This window comes from Uloborus diversus, chromosome 4, assembly GCF_026930045.1.
Source record: "Uloborus diversus isolate 005 chromosome 4, Udiv.v.3.1, whole genome shotgun sequence".
In the NCBI taxonomy this organism is placed as follows: domain Eukaryota; kingdom Metazoa; phylum Arthropoda; class Arachnida; order Araneae; family Uloboridae; genus Uloborus; species Uloborus diversus.
Genome location: NC_072734.1, coordinates 64619085 through 64638732, shown reverse-complemented (window position 1 = coordinate 64638732; position 19648 = coordinate 64619085). Strand labels below are relative to the sequence as shown.

The following is a 19648-nucleotide window of genomic DNA, read 5'->3' as shown; positions in this document are numbered from 1 at the left end:
TTGGAAATTTTTACCGAGCGAAAAATTTTTTTGGAAGGCTAAAAATTTCAGAATGTTCACTTCTTATGACCTACTTTAACAAATAAAAAAATCAGGAAAATCAAAAATGGTCACTGCCACACCTTGTGTGAACTTCAAATTAATGGCTCTTAATGTCTAAGCAGTAGAATGGCATAGCAAATAAAAATGAGTAAGTGTTACAGAAGTGGATGCAATGGAATTTCAAAAGCTACATCTAACGATTGCACCCACCGTCACTCTCCAGCATTTCTCCCTCCATTCCTATTTCATCCTCTTCACCAAGAGCAAAAAGTTCCTTACTTCATTCTACTCAAGAAAGTACTTGTGCCTCAGCAAGAATGCTGATGGGAAGGTCGGGGCAGAAGGGACGTGAAGGGGTATTTGCGTGATCGCTAGAAAGTGGCTGTGAAATGGGCGTGGCAAAACAATGAGCTTACAAGTCTTCAGCAAAAAATAAAATACATACAAGAAGGGTTAAAAATAATAGTCCACAAAAAGTTATAAAAGTTTAAGTGATAGGATGGCATAGTAGACAAAAATGAGCGAGTGTTATGGAAGTGGATGCAATCGGATTTCGAAAAGCATAAACGCTGACGCTTTCTACGTCATTCTCGAGCCTTTTTTCCTCCCCACCCACAAAACGAAGTTAAACGCGATTGCGATCGATCTCTTAAAAATGCTCGGCGGGCAAAAAATGAAAAAAAAAAAAAAAAAAAAAGAAAAAAAAAAGCGGAAAATCGCGGATCCGCGGAAGATTTTCATCCCTGAAAATGTAAGGTAAATATTACGAAATTATCAAGCTGAAAATTATAAACAGTAAAATAGGTAATTAGCGTTAAAAAGAAATTTTTGCTCTCCTGCAATATTTAATTCTCCCACATATTGACACTCCAAGATATGGATTTTTTCAAGGTGAAGTTAATTGTTTCATTGAAAAAAATATTTTTTTAATTATTCATTTGCAAATGTTGATCTGAAAATATGTTCGCTAAAAATTTTTGAGCTTGATATTTTATTTAAATTTATGGTAATTTTAAAAAGATAAATAGAAAAAAATAATTTTTTGAACAAAATTATAAATTTTAGGCCAAGTGTGGGATATCTAAATGTTTTTAAATTGGAATGAATGTTTTTTTTTTTTTTTTGTGGTACATGTGGGGTTTGGGGTATAATGGCAATGTTTTATCAACAATAATTTCGAGTTTCTAAAAAAAGTTTTTTTTTTTCTTCTCGATTTGACCTAGCATACAAGTGCTGGTTTACACTTTCAGGAGCCAGTCGGCACGGGTTGCCGTTGTTCTAATTTTATGAAACTTTTTTTCACAACTGTTTTGACATGACAGGAAAAATATAAGAGGGTATGATACTTGAAAAAAAATGACTTAATTTTTCGTGGGTCATCGTAGTGTTATTGCTTTTTATTTACTTATTTTTTGAAAAGTAGCGAAGTAGCGACTTCATTTCAAAAGTAGTTTGTGGTTGCTACATTTACAAAAAGGTAGTTGTAGTTGTAGTTAACTACATTTGTAACAAAGTAGTTGTAGTTGTAGTTCGTTACAAAAAAAAAAAAAAAATGTAGTTTTTCCAACCACTGGTCAGGAATAGTCAATAACCGAACTGGAGGCAGATGTCATCTCATTGAAGCTGAGAGTGACAGCAAACTTGTAGCTAAAATAGAGTTAGCACACCAGGAGAGTCTGCAGCATTAGTGGCGTTCAACTCGTCCATCAAAAGCAAAACTTGTGTAAAAAGCAGTGCATTTTAATGCAAAAATCCGTATAAGTCGATTTGGGCCAGAAATAACTCTTTATTTTCTAAAAGCTTGATTTCAGCAACTCGGTGCAAAGGCTTAATCTAGAGAATAATTTTTGATCCAAAATTAAGATTGCAATCTCATAATTCAGCAAACCAGGCCCGTCACTTAGGGGAGTTTGTAGTACAGGCTCGTCATTACAAAATTTTCTCGGGGGGGGGGGGGGGGGGGGGGGGGTCAAAGAGTTTTGTTCAATACATTTCACAGAAAAAAACCAACAAAATACGTACAAAAATGCCTAATATCATTATGTTGCTCTAATCCAGGCCCCCTCCCCTAAATTTTCAACTCCCCTCCGCCTGATCGCCCAAATGACGGGCCTGCTGTTGCCCCTGTAGCATTGAAAAGTTAATATATTCAGATATAAGTGAGCGTGGTTTTCGCTTTTTCCCGATGCAGTTTGCTTTAAGGACCTTTGCCCCCCCCCCTTCACCGGGGAAAATTCGAAATGCATTTGCAGCGAATATTCATGTAACCAGACTCACTAATTAGCTTATGTCTCTTGAATTCACAGGTCCGATCAACATCACTTACAAGTGCGTGGTCAACCCCAAGCGCAAATCGGGGTGCTATCAACAAGAGATCAAAACCAAAGAGTACAAGCAGTACGTCAAAGTGGAAGCCTGCCTCTGTGACAACAAGGATTTCTGCAACCGCTCTCTGCTTGCTACCTGGAATATATGCTTGCTCGGTTGTCTCACGTTACTGGTATTTTTCCTGGGCAGGTGACACAGCTACAAGGATGCCTACAAGATCTGACAAAGAGTTGTAGTTCGTTTCCGATAAGACAAGATCTGACATTGAGAGGGTTTATTTCTTCTAGAGGAATACACTGAAATTGGGCTGTGTCATTGGTGCTGAATTGCGCTGAGCAGGGCTCGATTCTCATAACGAGAGGCCTTAGGTTAAACTTTTTTGGGGGACCCCTGTAGTCAAAACTAGCAATTGTATATCCATTTGGGAGCCCCTAGGCCATGACTTAGTTGGACTATTCAGTAATCAGACCCTTGCGTTGGGTTACCTTCGCAAGGAAACCAGATCAATAACACTTCCTCTTCTCAGTGAAAGACGATACACACATTCTTAAGTTATGATCTTATCTTACTGGGGACGTATCATGATTTTAGTTGAGTTAAGTTTGAATTCGTTTATTTAAAAGAAACTTCTACAATTGACTTTTTCTAACGTTTTTCGAAATAAAACCAAAGCATATAATTTATGGTATAAACTTTGTCTCAGCAAAATAAAACACATTTCTCACGTTCACTCGTTTTCTTTATACATTATTTGATAGGTAAGTCTCAATAAAAATATTAATGAGTAAAATAGCAGAAGATGATAGAAATAAAGTTTTTTTTTAAATCAAAAAATATTTCTATAATCTTCGTTCTCACCAATAACATGAAACAAAATATAGTTATAATTTCTTAATTGCAACAACACTTAAAAATTGCTGTTGATCTTAACATCGTCATATCCAAGTAAATTCTAAAGTAGATAGAAGCTATTCATACAAAGCTGTACACCTCCTATTTCTTCTCTCAAAGTTGATCTACAAAGTTAACTCTCCAGCAAAATATAAACACATTCACCATATTACATACATGTTGTGCTTCTTGGTGAATAATCTGTTGTTCCTCCAAAGCCTGTCTTCGTGTCCCTTCCACCCATGGGTGGTTTGTAATGGGTACTTTAAAAATTAAATTTCATAGCGAAAAAAAGATTTGAATCGTAGAGTCTGTACTTAACTATATAATAAAGCGAGCTACATACTCTGCAACTTCATAGCAAATAAAATATTTATAATGTGCTAAAGATTACTTGACTTAGGTGTTTTATGATCACTTCTTTTTCACCTTTCATTTCTTAATCATCAAGGAAAGTCATAATAAGATAATATTTCTGTGTCCTGTACCTTCGACGTCAGGAGCAAATGCAGCTTCTGGTTTTAGGGGGGGGGGGGGAGGGTCATTATTAAATGTGACATCACACAGCGACAGGGGAAGTTCATTCTTGAAGTCATAATATTAAGACACAAATAGGGGATCATGCCCCCCAACCCCCCCTGGTGATTTCTCGAACTTTGAAGTCCCTAAAACGCTGTTTCAGATCATCTTGGGTCACATGGATCCGCGTTTGCAGCTAATATTTTTTCACACATGAATAAAGCAACATCTAGACCTAATTGAATTTTTTTTTTTTTCTTCTTCCCACTTTTTCTCAAAACTGCGCTACCAGACTGGTCCTGATGGTTTATTGCTAGAAAATGATTTTTTACGTTTAGAGGGAGATTTCAGGTAAATTTCGCCCGAACCTCAAGTCAACGTTATGACCACACGGGTCCCTTTTCCAGCAAATTCTAAGCACCCCAACTGCTTTGATTTAGCATTGATCTTTTTTAGAATCTAACGAATAGTGGTTCCAGCAAATTTTTATCGTACATTGGATTTTTTTAGGGGAAGCATAAAATAATTACAGAAAGAACAGAAAAAAAAAAAAAAAAACAATTTGAATGGGAAACCTTATCCTAACCATTCTTTAATATTGTGCTATTAATTATAGGGGAACTACTAAAAATAAATAAAAAATGTGTAGTCAGAACAACTTTATTAAAACTCCACTACAAATATGCTCAAGTTTCGCCTAAATTATATCTCTGCATTATTATTATTTTTGTACTTTAATTTGAATTTAGATTTAATGAGCATTTTATGAGGGTTTCTTGTTCAAATGTAATATTTTTTTTTTTTTTAACATTTTCAAAATAAAGATGCAACATAAAATGCTTTAAAACGTGCTTCGAAAGACTCAAAATACATGGTCGTTTCCTGGGACAAGGGCCCGATTAACCTTTGAAATTAGTTTAGCATTTTAGCAAGTTCTAAAATGTTTTTCCAAGATATTTCAAGAGATGTGTGTTGGATTCAATACTAACAATGGGAAAATGTTGGAATTAGACGTTTTTTCGCACATTTTTTCAGCCGAAACCAAATAAGTGAGCTTATATAATAAAGATAATGTACAATATGAATGACAAAAAAAAAAAAAAAAAAAATTGCATTTACTGCCCTTTACCTGCTCACGGCATATTGTAAAGCAGTTTTATAGTCATATTTGGGCCCTCGAAAAATTCTGAGGGGAAGCTCAAGCCTCCCGAGCCTTTTGAGTAATCTAGAACCCCTATAGGGACCTTAGGGTAATCAGGTTCTGCCAACAGCAACAATCTTACCTATTCTTAGACCCACCGGGGATAACAGCTAATAAGGAAGTGATTTTCAAAATGACGGGGTGTTAACTAGATTATGTAGAGTTAATGATGTGATAAGAAAGGCTGCAACAAAAATTTAGTCTGCAGACGAGGATGCGTAGAAATAAGACGGACACAGCCTCAAGATAAAGCTAATCTTTAATGAAGAAACTTTTACATGCTCTTTGAACATCAAGACATCAGGGACAATGCACAGCGTAAAAGGTGAGCATCAATCCTTAAGATGGATGTGGTTTGTCTAACATAAAGCAGCTATAAAACACAGACTGACTAATAGCCATTTTGATGCTAGAAAACTTGAGTGGGCTACTATATTGGCACGGTTAGAGCTTTTTCGCATATTTTCCTCCCTAAGCCGCGAGCTACTCAATATGAATATTAGCTAAATATGAAAACTGAATTAACATTTGATGCTACCAACCAAACAAATGTAGATGACATCAAAATGGCCGATCGGTCAGTACGTATATTTATAGGAACCTTAGTCTAACAGGGTTCTTAACTTCGCTTGGGCAAACTTCTTGTGATTTCAAAAGAAATAGCCCACGAACTAAATGTAATAAGAATGACCTGACTAGCACACATTCGTTTTTAGATGTAAATTGAAGAGGTTATGCTTGCTACTTAGTCTGACTTGAAATACTTTGCAGTTAAACAAAAATGAAAAAAATATGCAATGTGCCAGAGAAACCAATTCAGATAGTTGTTTTCTAGGGTGAATTATATAGCTTGGTTATGGTATGTAAATTTTGAGATTTTCGAAAGTAGGACTTACTAAAAATTTTATAGCAGATAAAAATGATGGAAACTTTCGACATTTAAAGCAAAACAGCGTCTTCAAAGCTCAATAGGTTGTCAGAGATGAATGACCATTAGAAATAGATTTGCAGTTTGGGGCTAATATCTTTGAATGTTAATGATTTTAGCTCAGATATCGAAACTCTCCTGAAGAATTGATAAAATTTACAATGTGCATCAACATAAGGGGTCTTTCAAACGATTTTTTCTGGGATCTGCTTTTTGTGAAATTTGAATTATTTGGATAAAAAACATTTGCCAAGTTTACTATTTTGCTTGAAGAAACGGATGATAAAATCAGAAACATAAAAGAAATATTGACCTAAAAGTGAAGTTAAAGCTTTAACTTCCATAATTTTATGGAAGGTTATGTTTTGGGGAATGAGACTTTTGTAAAAGGTCAATTTCAAGGATGCTAATGAAGGTCCAGAACAGATCTCTGACAGAGCAATTAACTACTTTTCGCAATGAAAGGAAATAGAGAACTAAAGCTGCCTGATAAGTTCACAAGGTTCCATAAGCGAAATAGTTAGTGGAATTAAAGCAACAAATATCTTTGGCTGAAATAATACTAGAAATAATTTTGCTCATGCTTTCATTGCATATTTTTTCTTTCATTCCACATTGTGAAAGTAAGGAGAAATGCTTCGATGACAGTGAATAAGCATGTGAAATTAATGAAAACAGCTGCCAACTACAAAATACAATATATCATTAACAATTTTCTTAGCTCTGACAAAAAAGTTAACAAACCAATGTAATAAGAATACTATAAAATAATAACGATAAAATCCTGCACTAATGGATCATATTCTTTACTAGATTGTGCTATAGCATTGAGAACTAAAAGATGTACTTTTTGTTATCTGAACTATAAAAAAGTTAGGGCAAACCTAAACTGACATAGTCGTAATGCTGTGATTAGAATCTATGTAGCCTTCCCAATGCTGCCAGGTAAGGTTTGCCGTAACTATGGACAGGACATATCTACCGATACTTTTCTAAAATTGACAAGAGATTCATATGAAAGTTGCCATTTTCCAATTTTCTTAAATTTTACCATATTTGTAAATATTTTGGCAATAATTTTTACAGTGAGCTAAATGCTGATGACCTGGCAAAATCTGAATCCAGTACCAACAACAGAAAAGTATTTTTAGAAGCAGATGGTTTTAAATCATTTCATTGAAACGTTTTGGCACACAAAAGTGAACACATAAGCTTAAGAGTCCTGCTCTAGTTAAGAACCCTTAATCTACATGAGCATTCTTTTATCACAGTTAAAATGTGTGTATATTTGAAAATAAAATTAAAACATTGCGCAACAATGATTTACAGATTGCTATTTACGTTAGTGTCAACATTGAAATAGATAAAAACTTTGTTTTAGAGATGGGAAATACTGTTCTCAAAAATGTCAACATTAAAATTAAGAAAAAGGGAGGGGGGGGACGAGAGACACCTATTAATCTGAATGTCAATTTTTCCCCTTAAGATTTGGAGAATTTTGGCTCGTTGGTTTCATTGAATTGACGAAGCAAGAAAATTAAACACAGTAGTGTGTGCGGGGGAGAGAGGGGGGGGGGGGAGTTGAGCAGAACACTGTTTTATCAAGAGATTGGCAAACATTTTCGGCAATACAAAACCTTTTGTAAGAATTTTAAAGAACATGTTTAGCTCTTCCAAAATTGCAAGTAAAAACTGAACAGGTAAGTAAACCTTAGTACTGTAAGTCATAAGTTGAAAAAAAAAGTCGGGGTACAAACAGATAAAAACTTTATACATATTGAAATGAAGATAGTGAATTATAGAGAGAATGTCGGAGAGATGTTTGAATTGAACTAAACTAAAAAAGTAAGGAATGCCATTCCTACTCCAATACTATAGCTCATGCACGAGCTAGAGGTGACTATTACTCGTATTAGATGCACCCCATTTTTTCAGGTTCTATTCGTATCACCTATCAGCACTCTATAACTCTCGATGCTTTTCCTGCAACTGTTAATGGAAACTCATAGGTCTACCTATACACATGCAAATGTGTATGGCAAAGATTTTCCTTTTCCACAAAGACAAAACAGTGCAGAAAGAAAATTTGAAAACACGTATTATTTAAAAAGGAAGAAAAAAAATCCAAAAGGAGTGACAAATACCAAATGCATTTTTGAATACTGGTTAAAATAAATTAAAATTGCCAGAGATGGCAGAAAACCCATACATTACTATCAAACAATTTAAAGTAATTTAAGTGCCTAAGATGAAAATCCTACTCCCCCCCCCCTTTCCTCCAAAAAAAAAAAAGAAGAAAGATTTCCCATCTCCAATAAACAAGTGAAATCTAGTGTATCACATTTTCAACTGGTACATGCACAAAATCCTGTCGTCCACGAAAGTTGGCGCAGTTTAGATGAAGGAGCAAAATAGAAAGAGCTGCCTTTTTATATATTTTCCATTACTCGCAGAATATCACTTTCTTTGGCAAAACCTCTCTAGTGTCGGGGAAGATGGTCGAGAAGATCTTGTGCACATACCCTTACATTATCTTCAATTCTAACAACCACAAATATAGTACCTTTTCACAAACAGGCACACCAGTCATTTTCAGAAAATCATCTTTTGTTAATAAGAAACTAATCAAGCATTAAAATAGATACTAAATGATAAACAATGGTGTTTCCATTAAACAGTGCCACTCCTCATTTACACTTCTGTTTACAATTGTGGATTGACCTAAGAAAAACTCAATATAAGTCATCATATAAACTTATTACAAATTTCATAATGATCAACTGACTAGGGATCAAATTGTAAGTAGCAATTTTGCGACTCTGATAGCACCTTCTTTGTTCACAAACATATCTATAAAAGAAGAGGTCCAATTTGCCTCTATTTCCTGTTTTATGCCTTGCATGTATCCTATATGACAGTGGTGCCCAATCTTTAATTATTACCCGAGGGCAGCACCTCATATTAAGATGAATCTAGTGGGCCGGAACATACATAAAATTCAAGTATTAATGAATTTTTTCTAGATAACACAGAAAAGGAAAAAAGTTACAAATCAAGAATTGCTGTTATTTATATGCCTAGTTAATACTAAGTTTTCATTTGCCTTTTAGAAACCTATTTCTGACGATTTGACTAATTTGAAACAATCATTCTCAATGCGGAATAACAGCGATCGGCTGTTTTGGAAGTTTCCAGAATGTAGTTTTCGATTCCTAACAATAAATGTAACAAAAATCAACAATGTTTAATTGCCCAAAATTGCAGATTACTGAATACACTTGTTTGTGGATTATGGACACGAGCTTATGGATGAAAGGCTTTTTTTTTCAGATGGCTTTTCATCCAAAAGCTCACCTATTTTGCTCTGAAAAGCACATCCTTGTTGCCCCAAAACACATGTATGCAATGATCTGCAGTTTTGTGTAATTAAACGTTGTTATTTCTTTACTTTTCAAGCCCTAAGATATTTATTCAACATCACATGGATCAACTTTACAGGCCGCAGATTGGACAACACTGGTTTATGAAATTTGTAATTAGTGCGAGTCTAAATGAAGAATAGAAAAATTGTACAAGTTGGGTAGATGCTTAAAAAATATTTGCAAGCTAAAACAAATAGCAGAGCACTTCACTGTATACAGATGAGCATAAATTGAGCATTATAACTTTTTAAATTGCAAGTGAACTTCCTTCCAACAGCACAGACTTCCAGATTAAAGTGGTCCTGGAAAGAGTAGAGTAGGATGACAGTGGTAATGGGCAACTTGTATGCTTTCTAACTTGGCAGAAAGAGAAAAATATTGTTCACATTGCTACTATGTGTGCTCCTCAAGGTTCAATTTCACAATTTAATAGAATTTTGATATTGTTTGACTGTTAGATGTATTTAGGTTATTTTACATTTAGAAAGATCTTTTTATGTTGTTTCATTTAGTTGGTGGATTATTTTACATTTTAATGGAACTTGTAATGACTTTTAATGACCAAATTCATTTAACAGACTTTTTACATTCTGATGGAACTTTACAATCTGTTTAAAAATTCATTTTATTTCATGGACATGCATGGGACACTTTTTTTGCAGAGCCTGATTACTAAATAGGCCAACTTAGCCGTGGCCTAGAGTCACCCCCCCCCCCATATGGGTAAAATTGTTTAACCAATGCCTTAAAATGTAAGGTTTGACAAAATTGGGACCCAGAGATAGTGCTTGGGCTATTGCCTTCTGATATCTTAATCTGACTCTGCCTGCACAGTAATTTTTACCTTACAAGGCGGCAAATAAGAAAGTTGCCATAGAGATATAAGAAGTTGTACTTAATAATTTTTTTTTCCTTCTTTTACTTTGTTTCACTTCTCCTCAAATACCTACCTTTAGGCATGAAGCCTTAGGAATTACAATGCATTGCTGCATGCTGCAGAAATGATTACGAACCAAATCAAGCTACAGCATGCTAGTCAGATTGTCAACATTCTTGTTAATAGCATCAAGAGGTAGGCTACAAAAAATGAGCCTTGCTAAAAACATGTGATAAAAATGCAGATTGAGTGGTGGTACATATGTAGCTCTTGGATTGTTACAGAGAGGGAACAACAGATGAAAAAATATAAGTCATGCTAATCTCTAGTCTATTGTGATTTTTTTTTTAAAGAGCAACAATAACTCTGGACCTAGAGTTGTTTGCTACAAGGAAGTTCATTTGCGCATACAGCATTAGATTTGCATTCTGAAAATTAATCACAGAAGAATTAAAAAAACTTGCAGGACATGCATCAATGGCATAGTCATGGAGGGAAGGAAACATCCCAACAATTTTATTTAAACTCAAGCTTTCACTGACTAAGTCCCTCCCTCCCTTTTCACACCAGGACAACACCACTGATACACAAACCAGTTTCTCAATTATTCCTGTGGTTTCTTTGGAGAATGCATAAAACAAATTTGAGACATAAAAAATCCGGCACTTGTACTTGAACAATAATGCACAAGAAAATCTTTGAGCCAAACTTCTTTCGAAGATAGAGAGGAATAATTTGATTAACACTCTAATCAATCTAGGATTGATTTTTTTTTTTGCTCATTAAAGTTTAAATGATTACAGGATAAAAACAACTTTATGAAATTAATTACCAAATGGAAAAAGCAAATTTATCTAGATTAAAATTAAAAGATTAACTTATCTATTGAAATGTAAAGATGTTGTGATCAAAGTATAGTATAAATACATATATAGATATTTAAAACATTAAATACATCATTTTACAGATTTAACAAAAATTTTACATTATACTACAAATACACAATGATACTTTCCTATTAGTTAGATCGAAAATGAAGAATGACCCTGTGTTTGAGCGTAATATGTCCATACTGAATGTTCTGAATTCATTGATTTCTTTCCCTTCATTTTGGTTTGTAGTTGTGTGTTCAAACACTCATTTAAAAATCATACATTGCACAAATTTAAAATATTTCATAAAAATTAAGTTTAAGCAAGCTTACTAGAAAAATGACTAATTGTATAAACAAACATATTCAACACCCGAGTTATCTCCGATATTTTAACTAATAGGAGAGCATTCAAATATGACACATTAAAGAATTTACAGGACTTTTTTGGTAAAATTCAGATATGCCCCAAAATGTTGAACTCGCCAACAGGTAAGAAAAATCCCCATTTCTGTCTCATAGTTCGTCTAGATATTTCCAATAGTAATGATGTTGATCTTTTTTTGGAGCATTAATATAGCAGTTAATTTGAAATTCAAAATTTTGTCAGGGTATGTTTTGTAGCCAAATTATAGTATTAATTACTGTCACCAAAACGCATAACTTGGCGATAAACAGGAATTTAGTCGTCATTAAATTTTCATTTAAGATAACACAGGGAAGTTCTTGTGTATCAAATATCACTCATGCTCGGTTCAGGTGGAAAATATCCATCAACATATAGGGCATATGAATGAAATGCAACCATTTTTTATACTAAAAATAAATTAATTTACATTTGAAGATAACATTAAATCTCTGGATTAACATGCAATGAACAGAATCATAGGAAAACAATTTCTTGACCACAAATTCTTTCAGTGTCACTCTGCGGGACTGTGGCGGAGATAATCCGTGTCGAAGTAGACAACTATAACTGATATATCGTCCCTGAAATTCCTGACCATGTCGTCCGGCAGGGACAACATGGCCGAGAGGCGACTGTGCTCGACACCATACTCAGTCCTTCCGAGAGCATTTCTGATGAGATGGGTGGATGCGTTGGTGTCAATGGGCTTCTTGGAAAGTCCGATGTGCCGCTGCATGAGGATCTCGTTAATCTCTTCCAGCCGCATTTGCTTGCGAGGGAGTCTCAACAGATCCAGAGTCTGCTTCCCGCTCATGTGCTCGCCGACGAACTTGACGACTTTGTGGGGCAGCATCTGTTCCCAGAGTCCGTCGGTGGCCACAATCAGGAACTTGTCTCGGGCCGTCAGGTGGTGGTGGAACACTTCGGGCCTGGCAGTCAGGTAAGGGGGAGAGTAGTAATTGGGGGGGATGATGCCGGAGCCGAACACTGGAAGCAGGAGCTTCTTCTGGAGCGCTGTCTTCCACTTGTAGGGGTAGTCTCCAAAGGCTCTGAGGGGTGCCAGCTGGCCCAGCAGTCGCTCGTTCTTGATGACTGTGTTCATTTCCGACTTGGGGTGCTCGGAGAGGATGCGTCTCATCTCATCGACGTTGTCCGTGTTGTGCTCGAGACACAGGGGCTTGCAGATCCACTTGTTGGCGTCCGACATGATCCCTAAGACGGCTCGGCAATCGCCACTCGTGGCAATGTGCAGGTGAGAGCCGTCGATGTGTGCAACACAAGCACAGGCACCCATGATGGCCATGGCCAGCAAGTCCATGTCCTCGTGGGCGGCTTCTCGGATCTCTTCCGATAGGTCAGAGTCCAACTTCAGGAAAGCACGAGACAGAGCATTCTGCATTTCAAAGTCGAAACTCTCGCTCTGCGATTCCAGGATTTCAATCGCATACTTTCTCAAACTATTCTCATGGATTTCCATGAGCTTGGGGGACAGATCCGTCTCGGAATAAGTTTCTGTCAATTTCCCATAAAAGTTCGAGTCGGACTCGATCAGGTCCCGCAGGATGGGGATCGGTAGCAGAGTCAGGGCTATGTAGTCAAAGAGCCTCTGGCTGACGAGTTCCGCCACATCTGGACCCCCGTGTCCATCAAATACCCCGAATAGCATTCCCGTGGTGTAACGGCAGCGAGCCACACAGATGCGATCTTCGATGGGGATGTTGGACGAAAGTTGATTGGCATCGTACGCTCTGATGGAGGAAGTGCTGACGTCGTACGAAACTTCATTGATTCGAAGGATTGAAGATACCTACCAAAATAAGGGGATAATTTTCATACATTAGCGATGGAAAGAGAAGGGCATAAAGATTATAATACTTCTTTTCATAAATGTTTACTTCATCCAAGAACGGATACAAGGGAGGGGCGATTGCCCCCTCCTTGAGCCTAGAGGCAAGAACTCTCCCTCGACATATTTTCGATACTGCAATTCCAAAATGTGTAATTTTAGATGATTTTCAATTGCATTACGAAAAAGAAAGCTCTTTCTCAGAGTTTTTTTTTTTTCAAAATTATAGTTTTGAAAACGCAATTGTAGCAAAATTCTCCAGAGGGGCAAAACTTCACAAGTGCAAAACTCTTGACAGGGATCAAAACTTTGAACAGGATGTTTTTTAAAATTCCAAAAACTCAATTTTTGATGGATGTTAGATGATAGCAGATGGGGTCCAGGGGTTTTCCCCTGATTTTTTTTTTTTTTTAAATTGAGGCCAAAAAAAAAAAAAAAAAAAGCAATTATGGGAACCTTTGATGAAGTTAGGATACAGAACGGAATTTAGTACACCCCTTCAAAATTTTTTGGAAGTGTAAGTTCCAAATTAATAATAATAATAATTTGAGATGATCTTCTATGATGTTGGAGGGGTAAGAGAGTGGGGAGGGAGGGAGGCTCTTAGCTTTGGGAATCCATAAAAGGATAAGTATCTGAAATCAATCCCCCCTCCTTGAATATCTTCTGGATCCGTCCTTGACTGCATAAAGCCTGTCCTGAAGCATGGCTAAAAAATTTACTTCTGTACATCAGCATCCAGCATAACAGGTTTATGCCACTCTTGCTCCACCAACATTGTTCTTTTTAAGTGTTTTCCAGACTATAAGACAGGGAGCAGAGAAAATAAATGGGATTCAGTTGCCTTCTAAAATATATTGGCAAACTTTCTAGCTATGGTACTCATAACTTTATGTCTGATTTTCTTTGCAACAGTACAAATCATTAAAGATTTAAAAAAATTATTAAATCAAAACAAAAACCCCCGACTGCGTAAAAAACCAAAAAAAAAAAAAAAAAACTAAAAAGAAAAATGTATAAGCCTAGTAGTTTAGAATGTTATTAAGTACTACTAAATAACTACACTGTTGAAATAGTTTTATAACCATACACAGATAAGACAAATCATAAATTCAAAAGCAGAATAGAAAGATCAACAGTCGGGGCCCATTCCTTTCTGATTCAAGGAATATCGTAAAATTTCAATGAGCACCAACTGTTGATCCTTCGATTTTGCTTTTGAATTTATGATCTGTCTTATCTGTGTACGGTTATAAAACTATTTCAATGCTGTAGTTATTTAGCAGTACTTAATAACACTCTAAACTACTGGGCTTATACATTTTTCTTTTTAGTTTTTTTTGGTTTTTATGCAGTCAGGTTTTTTGTTTTTATTTAATAATTTTTTATTTTACACTTTTCAGTTAATTTTCATTGACTTATTTATTAGGGCAGTTCTCAAAAGGTGGGAGCAAACACAGACGTCAACTTTGAAGCTTCAACACCAAATAACTTTAATTTTAATTAACTCAAAAAATTTTGAGTTAAATTATAATACTGTATAGAGACAAGAATTGACATAAATTATGGAAAAAATGCTCTTTAAATGCCCTTAAAAAAATATTTTCTTTGCTAAAAGGCGCAATTTTGACATACCAAAACGTTAACTGAGCAAATGTACCATTAAAGAAAATTTTTTAAAATTATTTCCATATGTTTCAAAAAAAATTTAAAGGTATGAATCTTACACTGAATAATTTTTTGTTAATATTTTACACAAATAACAAAAGTAAAGACAGATTATTCACTTTGTAAACGATTTTAGAAAATAGTAAGTTTGAAATTTGATGCATGTCCAAAATTTACGATCTTTACAATGCTATTTTTTGAGAACTAAGTATATGATGTTTTCATTTTAAAGGTGTTTATCGAGCCTCAGAATCAATTTTTAATTGTTTAAAAGTGTTTTCATAAGCTTTTATGCAGTATCTTAGAAGAAAAATAATTTTTTTTAAACGTACATGTGAGATGTCCAAATGGCGTTACGATCTTGACGCCGATAATTCTGTCCATTTATTCATAATTTTTGATGATCTACTGTCTTCTAACCTCAATAAAAACGTTATTATAATGTTATCTTCATATATCCATTGGTATTTTGCATCATTAATATGTTACACATTGAACAATACATAAATTACAGTAGAAACATGGCTGCTTATGATCGAACCGAAAGCCATTTTGCGCTAAAATCGCCAAGCAAACCTCCGTTGGCGACAACACAGTATACGATAAGCTAAAGGTTACCAGAGGGAATTCCAATTTGACAAATGTAGTTTATCATCAGCTGTACCAGTTTTGGCGACTTTATCACCTGCGCTAGCAATTTTTTTTTTCCGCTTTTATTATTTTAGAATTCTTTTTCTCTTCTTTCTTTTGGAAACATAATTTAACGATCTCCAAATAGAAATACGAATTTCTTTCTTCAATAATTTTTTTAGACATCATTTTAATTCTTATGACATTAGAAAAAATATTCATTATTAAAACTGATGTCACTTTTTACAATTGTATTATTTTTAATTTGAAGCTTTTTTTTTAATCTTGCATCAATTTCTTCAAAATCATTCCAAAACTTTATTATATGTAAGGAGCAGCATGTATAGCCATTTAAGTATTTCAATAATATCCTCTTTATTATTAAATTGCAAAATTTAAAAAGTAGTAAATAAAATTTTCATTGGAAAAGTTAAAAATCAGATTAACAATTGTCAAAAATTGTGAAACTTACGTTATGATGATGTCCAAAATCCGTTACCTACAGGACAACAATGTCCAAAATCTGTTACCTACAGACTGCTGATTTAATTTGCTAATTAACAATTTTTACAAATACCTGCTGTCTTTTCATGTTCATATATTGTGTTCTAGGCATGCATACTATAGAATAAAATCAAAATTGATGTCAAATTCGAAAATTTTTGAAATTGCTCAAAGTTAACTTTTTTGTTCCCACCTTTTGAGAACTGCCCATTATGATCATAAGATGGAACATTTTGCAATTTTGTCAGTTCCCAAAATTTCCTGTTCATACTTAACATTTTATAAAAGTGTTTTTTTTCTTTATTCAATTAAAAATACAGCTCTCTCTCTGTTTAACGACACTCTATTTAATGATTTTCTCTATTTAACGACGGCGTTTCAGTCCCAGATGGTCCACTATAATGTTAATAGCATTCTATTTAAGGACGCTTTCTACTTAAGGATGATTTTTTTTGGTGCCATGAAAGTCGTTAAACAGAGAGCCATACCATCATTTACACCAGAGATGTAGTAAACATGAATTACCTGGGATAACCCTATCAACTAGAAAAATAAAGAAAAGCTTTGCAATTCAATGGCTTTTGTACAGTTTTTGTATCTATCCTTAAAACAATAGCTAAAAAAAAAGAAAAAAAACACCAATTTGAATTTTTGATTACCTTGGCATTGATATTAGAGAGCAGACCCTTCCCCCACCCTCAAGCTTGCTTTATAAACATAAAACTCTAAGACCACAACATGATTTTATCAAGTTTATGAAATGCAAGTGCGGAAATCAATAGTAGCACATTCCTTTTAGCAAGATTATTCCATCATCTTGATCCCCTTACGAGGCAATTAAATCTTGCAGAGAATTATAACATGGAAGTAGTGCAAAGCATAAACTTGTTACAATTTGCACTCATATGATGAGAATAAAGCAAGGCTTTGAAAATTATTTTAGAGATTAAGAATATTTTTAAATGTGAACTCAAATAAGAATTTTGCAGGCAGCAGTGACCTACAAATGGAAATAAAATAAAAGAAAAACATGCAAAATATTTTACAATAAAATATCAATAGATACAGAAGGTTATTTAAGGGGCATTCCACGGTATTTTGGACATTATGTAGAGTCCGTAACGTGACCTTTTTTTGCCATAACTTTTTAATTTACCGTTTGATTTGCAAATTATTTTAATTTGAGCTAGTGTGTTGGTAGGAAAAGATCAAAATAAAATAACATGCTAATCAAACAGTAAATTAAAAAGTTATGGCAAAAAAGGTCACGTTACGGACTCTACATAAATGTCAAAAATACCTTGGAATGCCCCTTAAAGAATCCAATAATTTTTTTAAGCAACAAAGTAAAATAATATAACATAGCATCGAACGCTAAAGAACAAATGCTTAAACAAAAGAAAAATCCTTAAATCCCCCAGAAATTCTTGTTAGGATATATTATTATCGAAACATATTTAAATAAAAAACAAATCTATTAAAAGTAGTTGAAATGTCAAAAAGTTATAGGCAGCATTTCAAAATGCGGTTGCAATAACACATCGTGAGTACAGACTTTTTTTTTAAAGGCAGAAAACATGTAAATTAAACATGAATTTTTGCATTGTTGAATGTTTTAATAGGAAAAATACGGCACCCGTGGAAAGATCTTTCTTATGAAGGAATTTCAAGCATTTAAAACTACAAAGCAACTTTTGAACCGATCGATAAAGCTTGATCTAGTTAAAAAAAATCAATAAATACTTAAATCATATAAATATTTATGTCAATATACATTGCAATGCAAAAGGCAAACAATAATGCAGCTTAAAATACCTCTTGTGGGCTTAGTTTCGGTTGGCCATACGAATGACAACTTCGGAAACCCGGAGGTGACCGGCAAGCAGTCATGTTCCCTCTCTTCAAAAACAACACAGCCTTCGACCAGCTGATTGCCTGGGACATATTTATGCAGCTACGCAATACGCAGGGCGCCATAGCGCAAGACCGATGACCTATGAGAGTCTTCAGCATGTAAAGAAATGTAAGTTTTTGCAAGGGGAAGTCACGTATAGAGTGAGAAATTCATTTATTTAACTTCAGAAATATCAAATTTCTTTCAGAAAGTATTTTTTTTCTTCATATTAAAAATGTTGCCATTTCACCACAAAATATTCGCAGTAAAAAGTTCGTAGGTAAAGCCGAAGCTCCACGCTTGTTAACGAAAAAAGTAAAGCGAATGAAAAGATTAATGATCTCTGAAAATTCTCAGTTTAGCTGTAGGAAATAAACTTGGAAGAGCATTGCAATATTTGGCTACAATTATTGAACTATTTCTGATGCGTTTTCTTGTTCCTGATTTCGATTGCAATCTGTTCTTCGGAGAAAAAAAAAATGCATTAAAATATTGCCGTTTCAAAAGATATTTCTAATGATCCGAGCAAAATACATAATATTGCACAATACTTAGCTTGCATAAAATACTTAAGAAATCAAAAATGTTCTTGATGAAAGAAAAAACATCCCAAATGATGAAGCAGTTGCATTTATTTCATCATAATGTTATCTGAAATCCTTGTAAAGTGGATTTTAATTAATGAATTTCAGCAATTGTTAGTATTTATTCCTTTTTGTGGTTAATTTTCCATAAATACGAATGATGTTGAGCAGCTAAGTGCAACTCAATCAGGAAAAATATTATTTTGGATGTGCAGAAAAATTATCATGGCGTGAAAATACCAAGTATTTGTAGTTGCGCAATGAACTTTGTCAGTTGCTTAAATGTGATTTTTACAGCGGATGTAACAAAAGAAAAAGTTAAAAGCCATCAAGCCTATACAAGTTCTGGGAATGATGAATCTGATGTATGAAAACACTACCTCATATCATGGGTGATTTGGACCGAAGTTTGACATCTATGGATTGGTTGCCAAGAATAAATGTTCGAGGGTCTATCAATGGAGTTGAAACACCTGATGGAAACCCTGTATCCTGCGAAAGTGGAAGAGCTTGTCGCCAAAAAGATGGAAAACCACCTTATAGCTATGCAACTTTAATTTCTTATGCGATAAATAGTTCTCCGTCGAAGAAAATGACATTAAATGAAATTTATAATTGGATTTGTTCTAATTTTCCATACTATAGAGAAGCAGGAGATGGTTGGAAAGTAAGTTTGATATTGTTTATACCAATTCCGAAACTTAAGTGTCTGGTCCCAAATGTTGTTAGTTATCTATGAATTGGTTCACTATTCTTATTGGCTAAACCAATAGTCAGTGGCGGCGCGAGAACAAAAGTAGACGTCGGCGATGCAGTTTTGCGAGGCCCTTTTAATCATAAAATATTTTCAGGCAAATCATTGAATTTATGAAATTAATTTTTGTTCTAACTATTGGCACTTAGAGTTCCCAATTCACTTAATTGCTAGGACAAAAACATTTCGTGAATAGTAGCGCAATCAAAATGTTTTTTTTCTTTTTGGTGGTGGGAGGAGGGAGCGGGACATTGAAGGGGAAAAAAGGACCTGATAGAAA

At 34.6% G+C, this 19648-nt stretch overlaps 2 protein-coding genes across 2 annotated transcripts in view; one reads left to right on the top strand and one right to left on the bottom strand.

Annotated features, from left to right (window-relative positions):
• Positions 1-11789: 11789 nt before the first annotated feature.
• LOC129219810 (pyruvate dehydrogenase [acetyl-transferring]-phosphatase 1, mitochondrial-like) lies at positions 11790-18113 on the bottom strand. The gene is made up of 2 exons (XM_054854115.1): positions 17952-18113; positions 11790-13295 (listed from the first exon to the last, which is right to left on the bottom strand). The coding sequence occupies exons 1-2, from the start codon at positions 18111-18113 to the stop codon at positions 12003-12005; spliced, it is 1455 nt and encodes a 484-aa protein (XP_054710090.1). The 3' UTR covers positions 11790-12002.
• A 790-nt stretch (positions 18114-18903) lies between these two features.
• LOC129219809 (forkhead box protein J2-like) overlaps positions 18904-19648 on the top strand; it is a 35595-nt gene continuing 34850 nt past the window's right edge. Inside the window, exon 1 of the mRNA XM_054854114.1 lies at positions 18904-19281. Within this exon, the coding sequence (XP_054710089.1) occupies positions 18982-19281 (300 nt within the window). The 5' untranslated portion in view covers positions 18904-18981. The remainder of the gene's footprint in view (positions 19282-19648) is intronic.

What these genes read in the sequence shown, in the direction of transcription:
- LOC129219810 (XM_054854115.1), bottom strand. Translation starts at nt 18,113, where the DNA reads ATGGCGCCCTGCGTATTGCGTAGCTGCATAAATATGTCCCAGGCAATC. An exon ending in CGAAACTAAGCCCACAAGAG is followed by an intron (nt 13,296 to 17,951) that starts GTATTTTAAGCT and finishes TTATTTTGGTAG; the next exon opens with GTATCTTCAATCCTTCGAAT.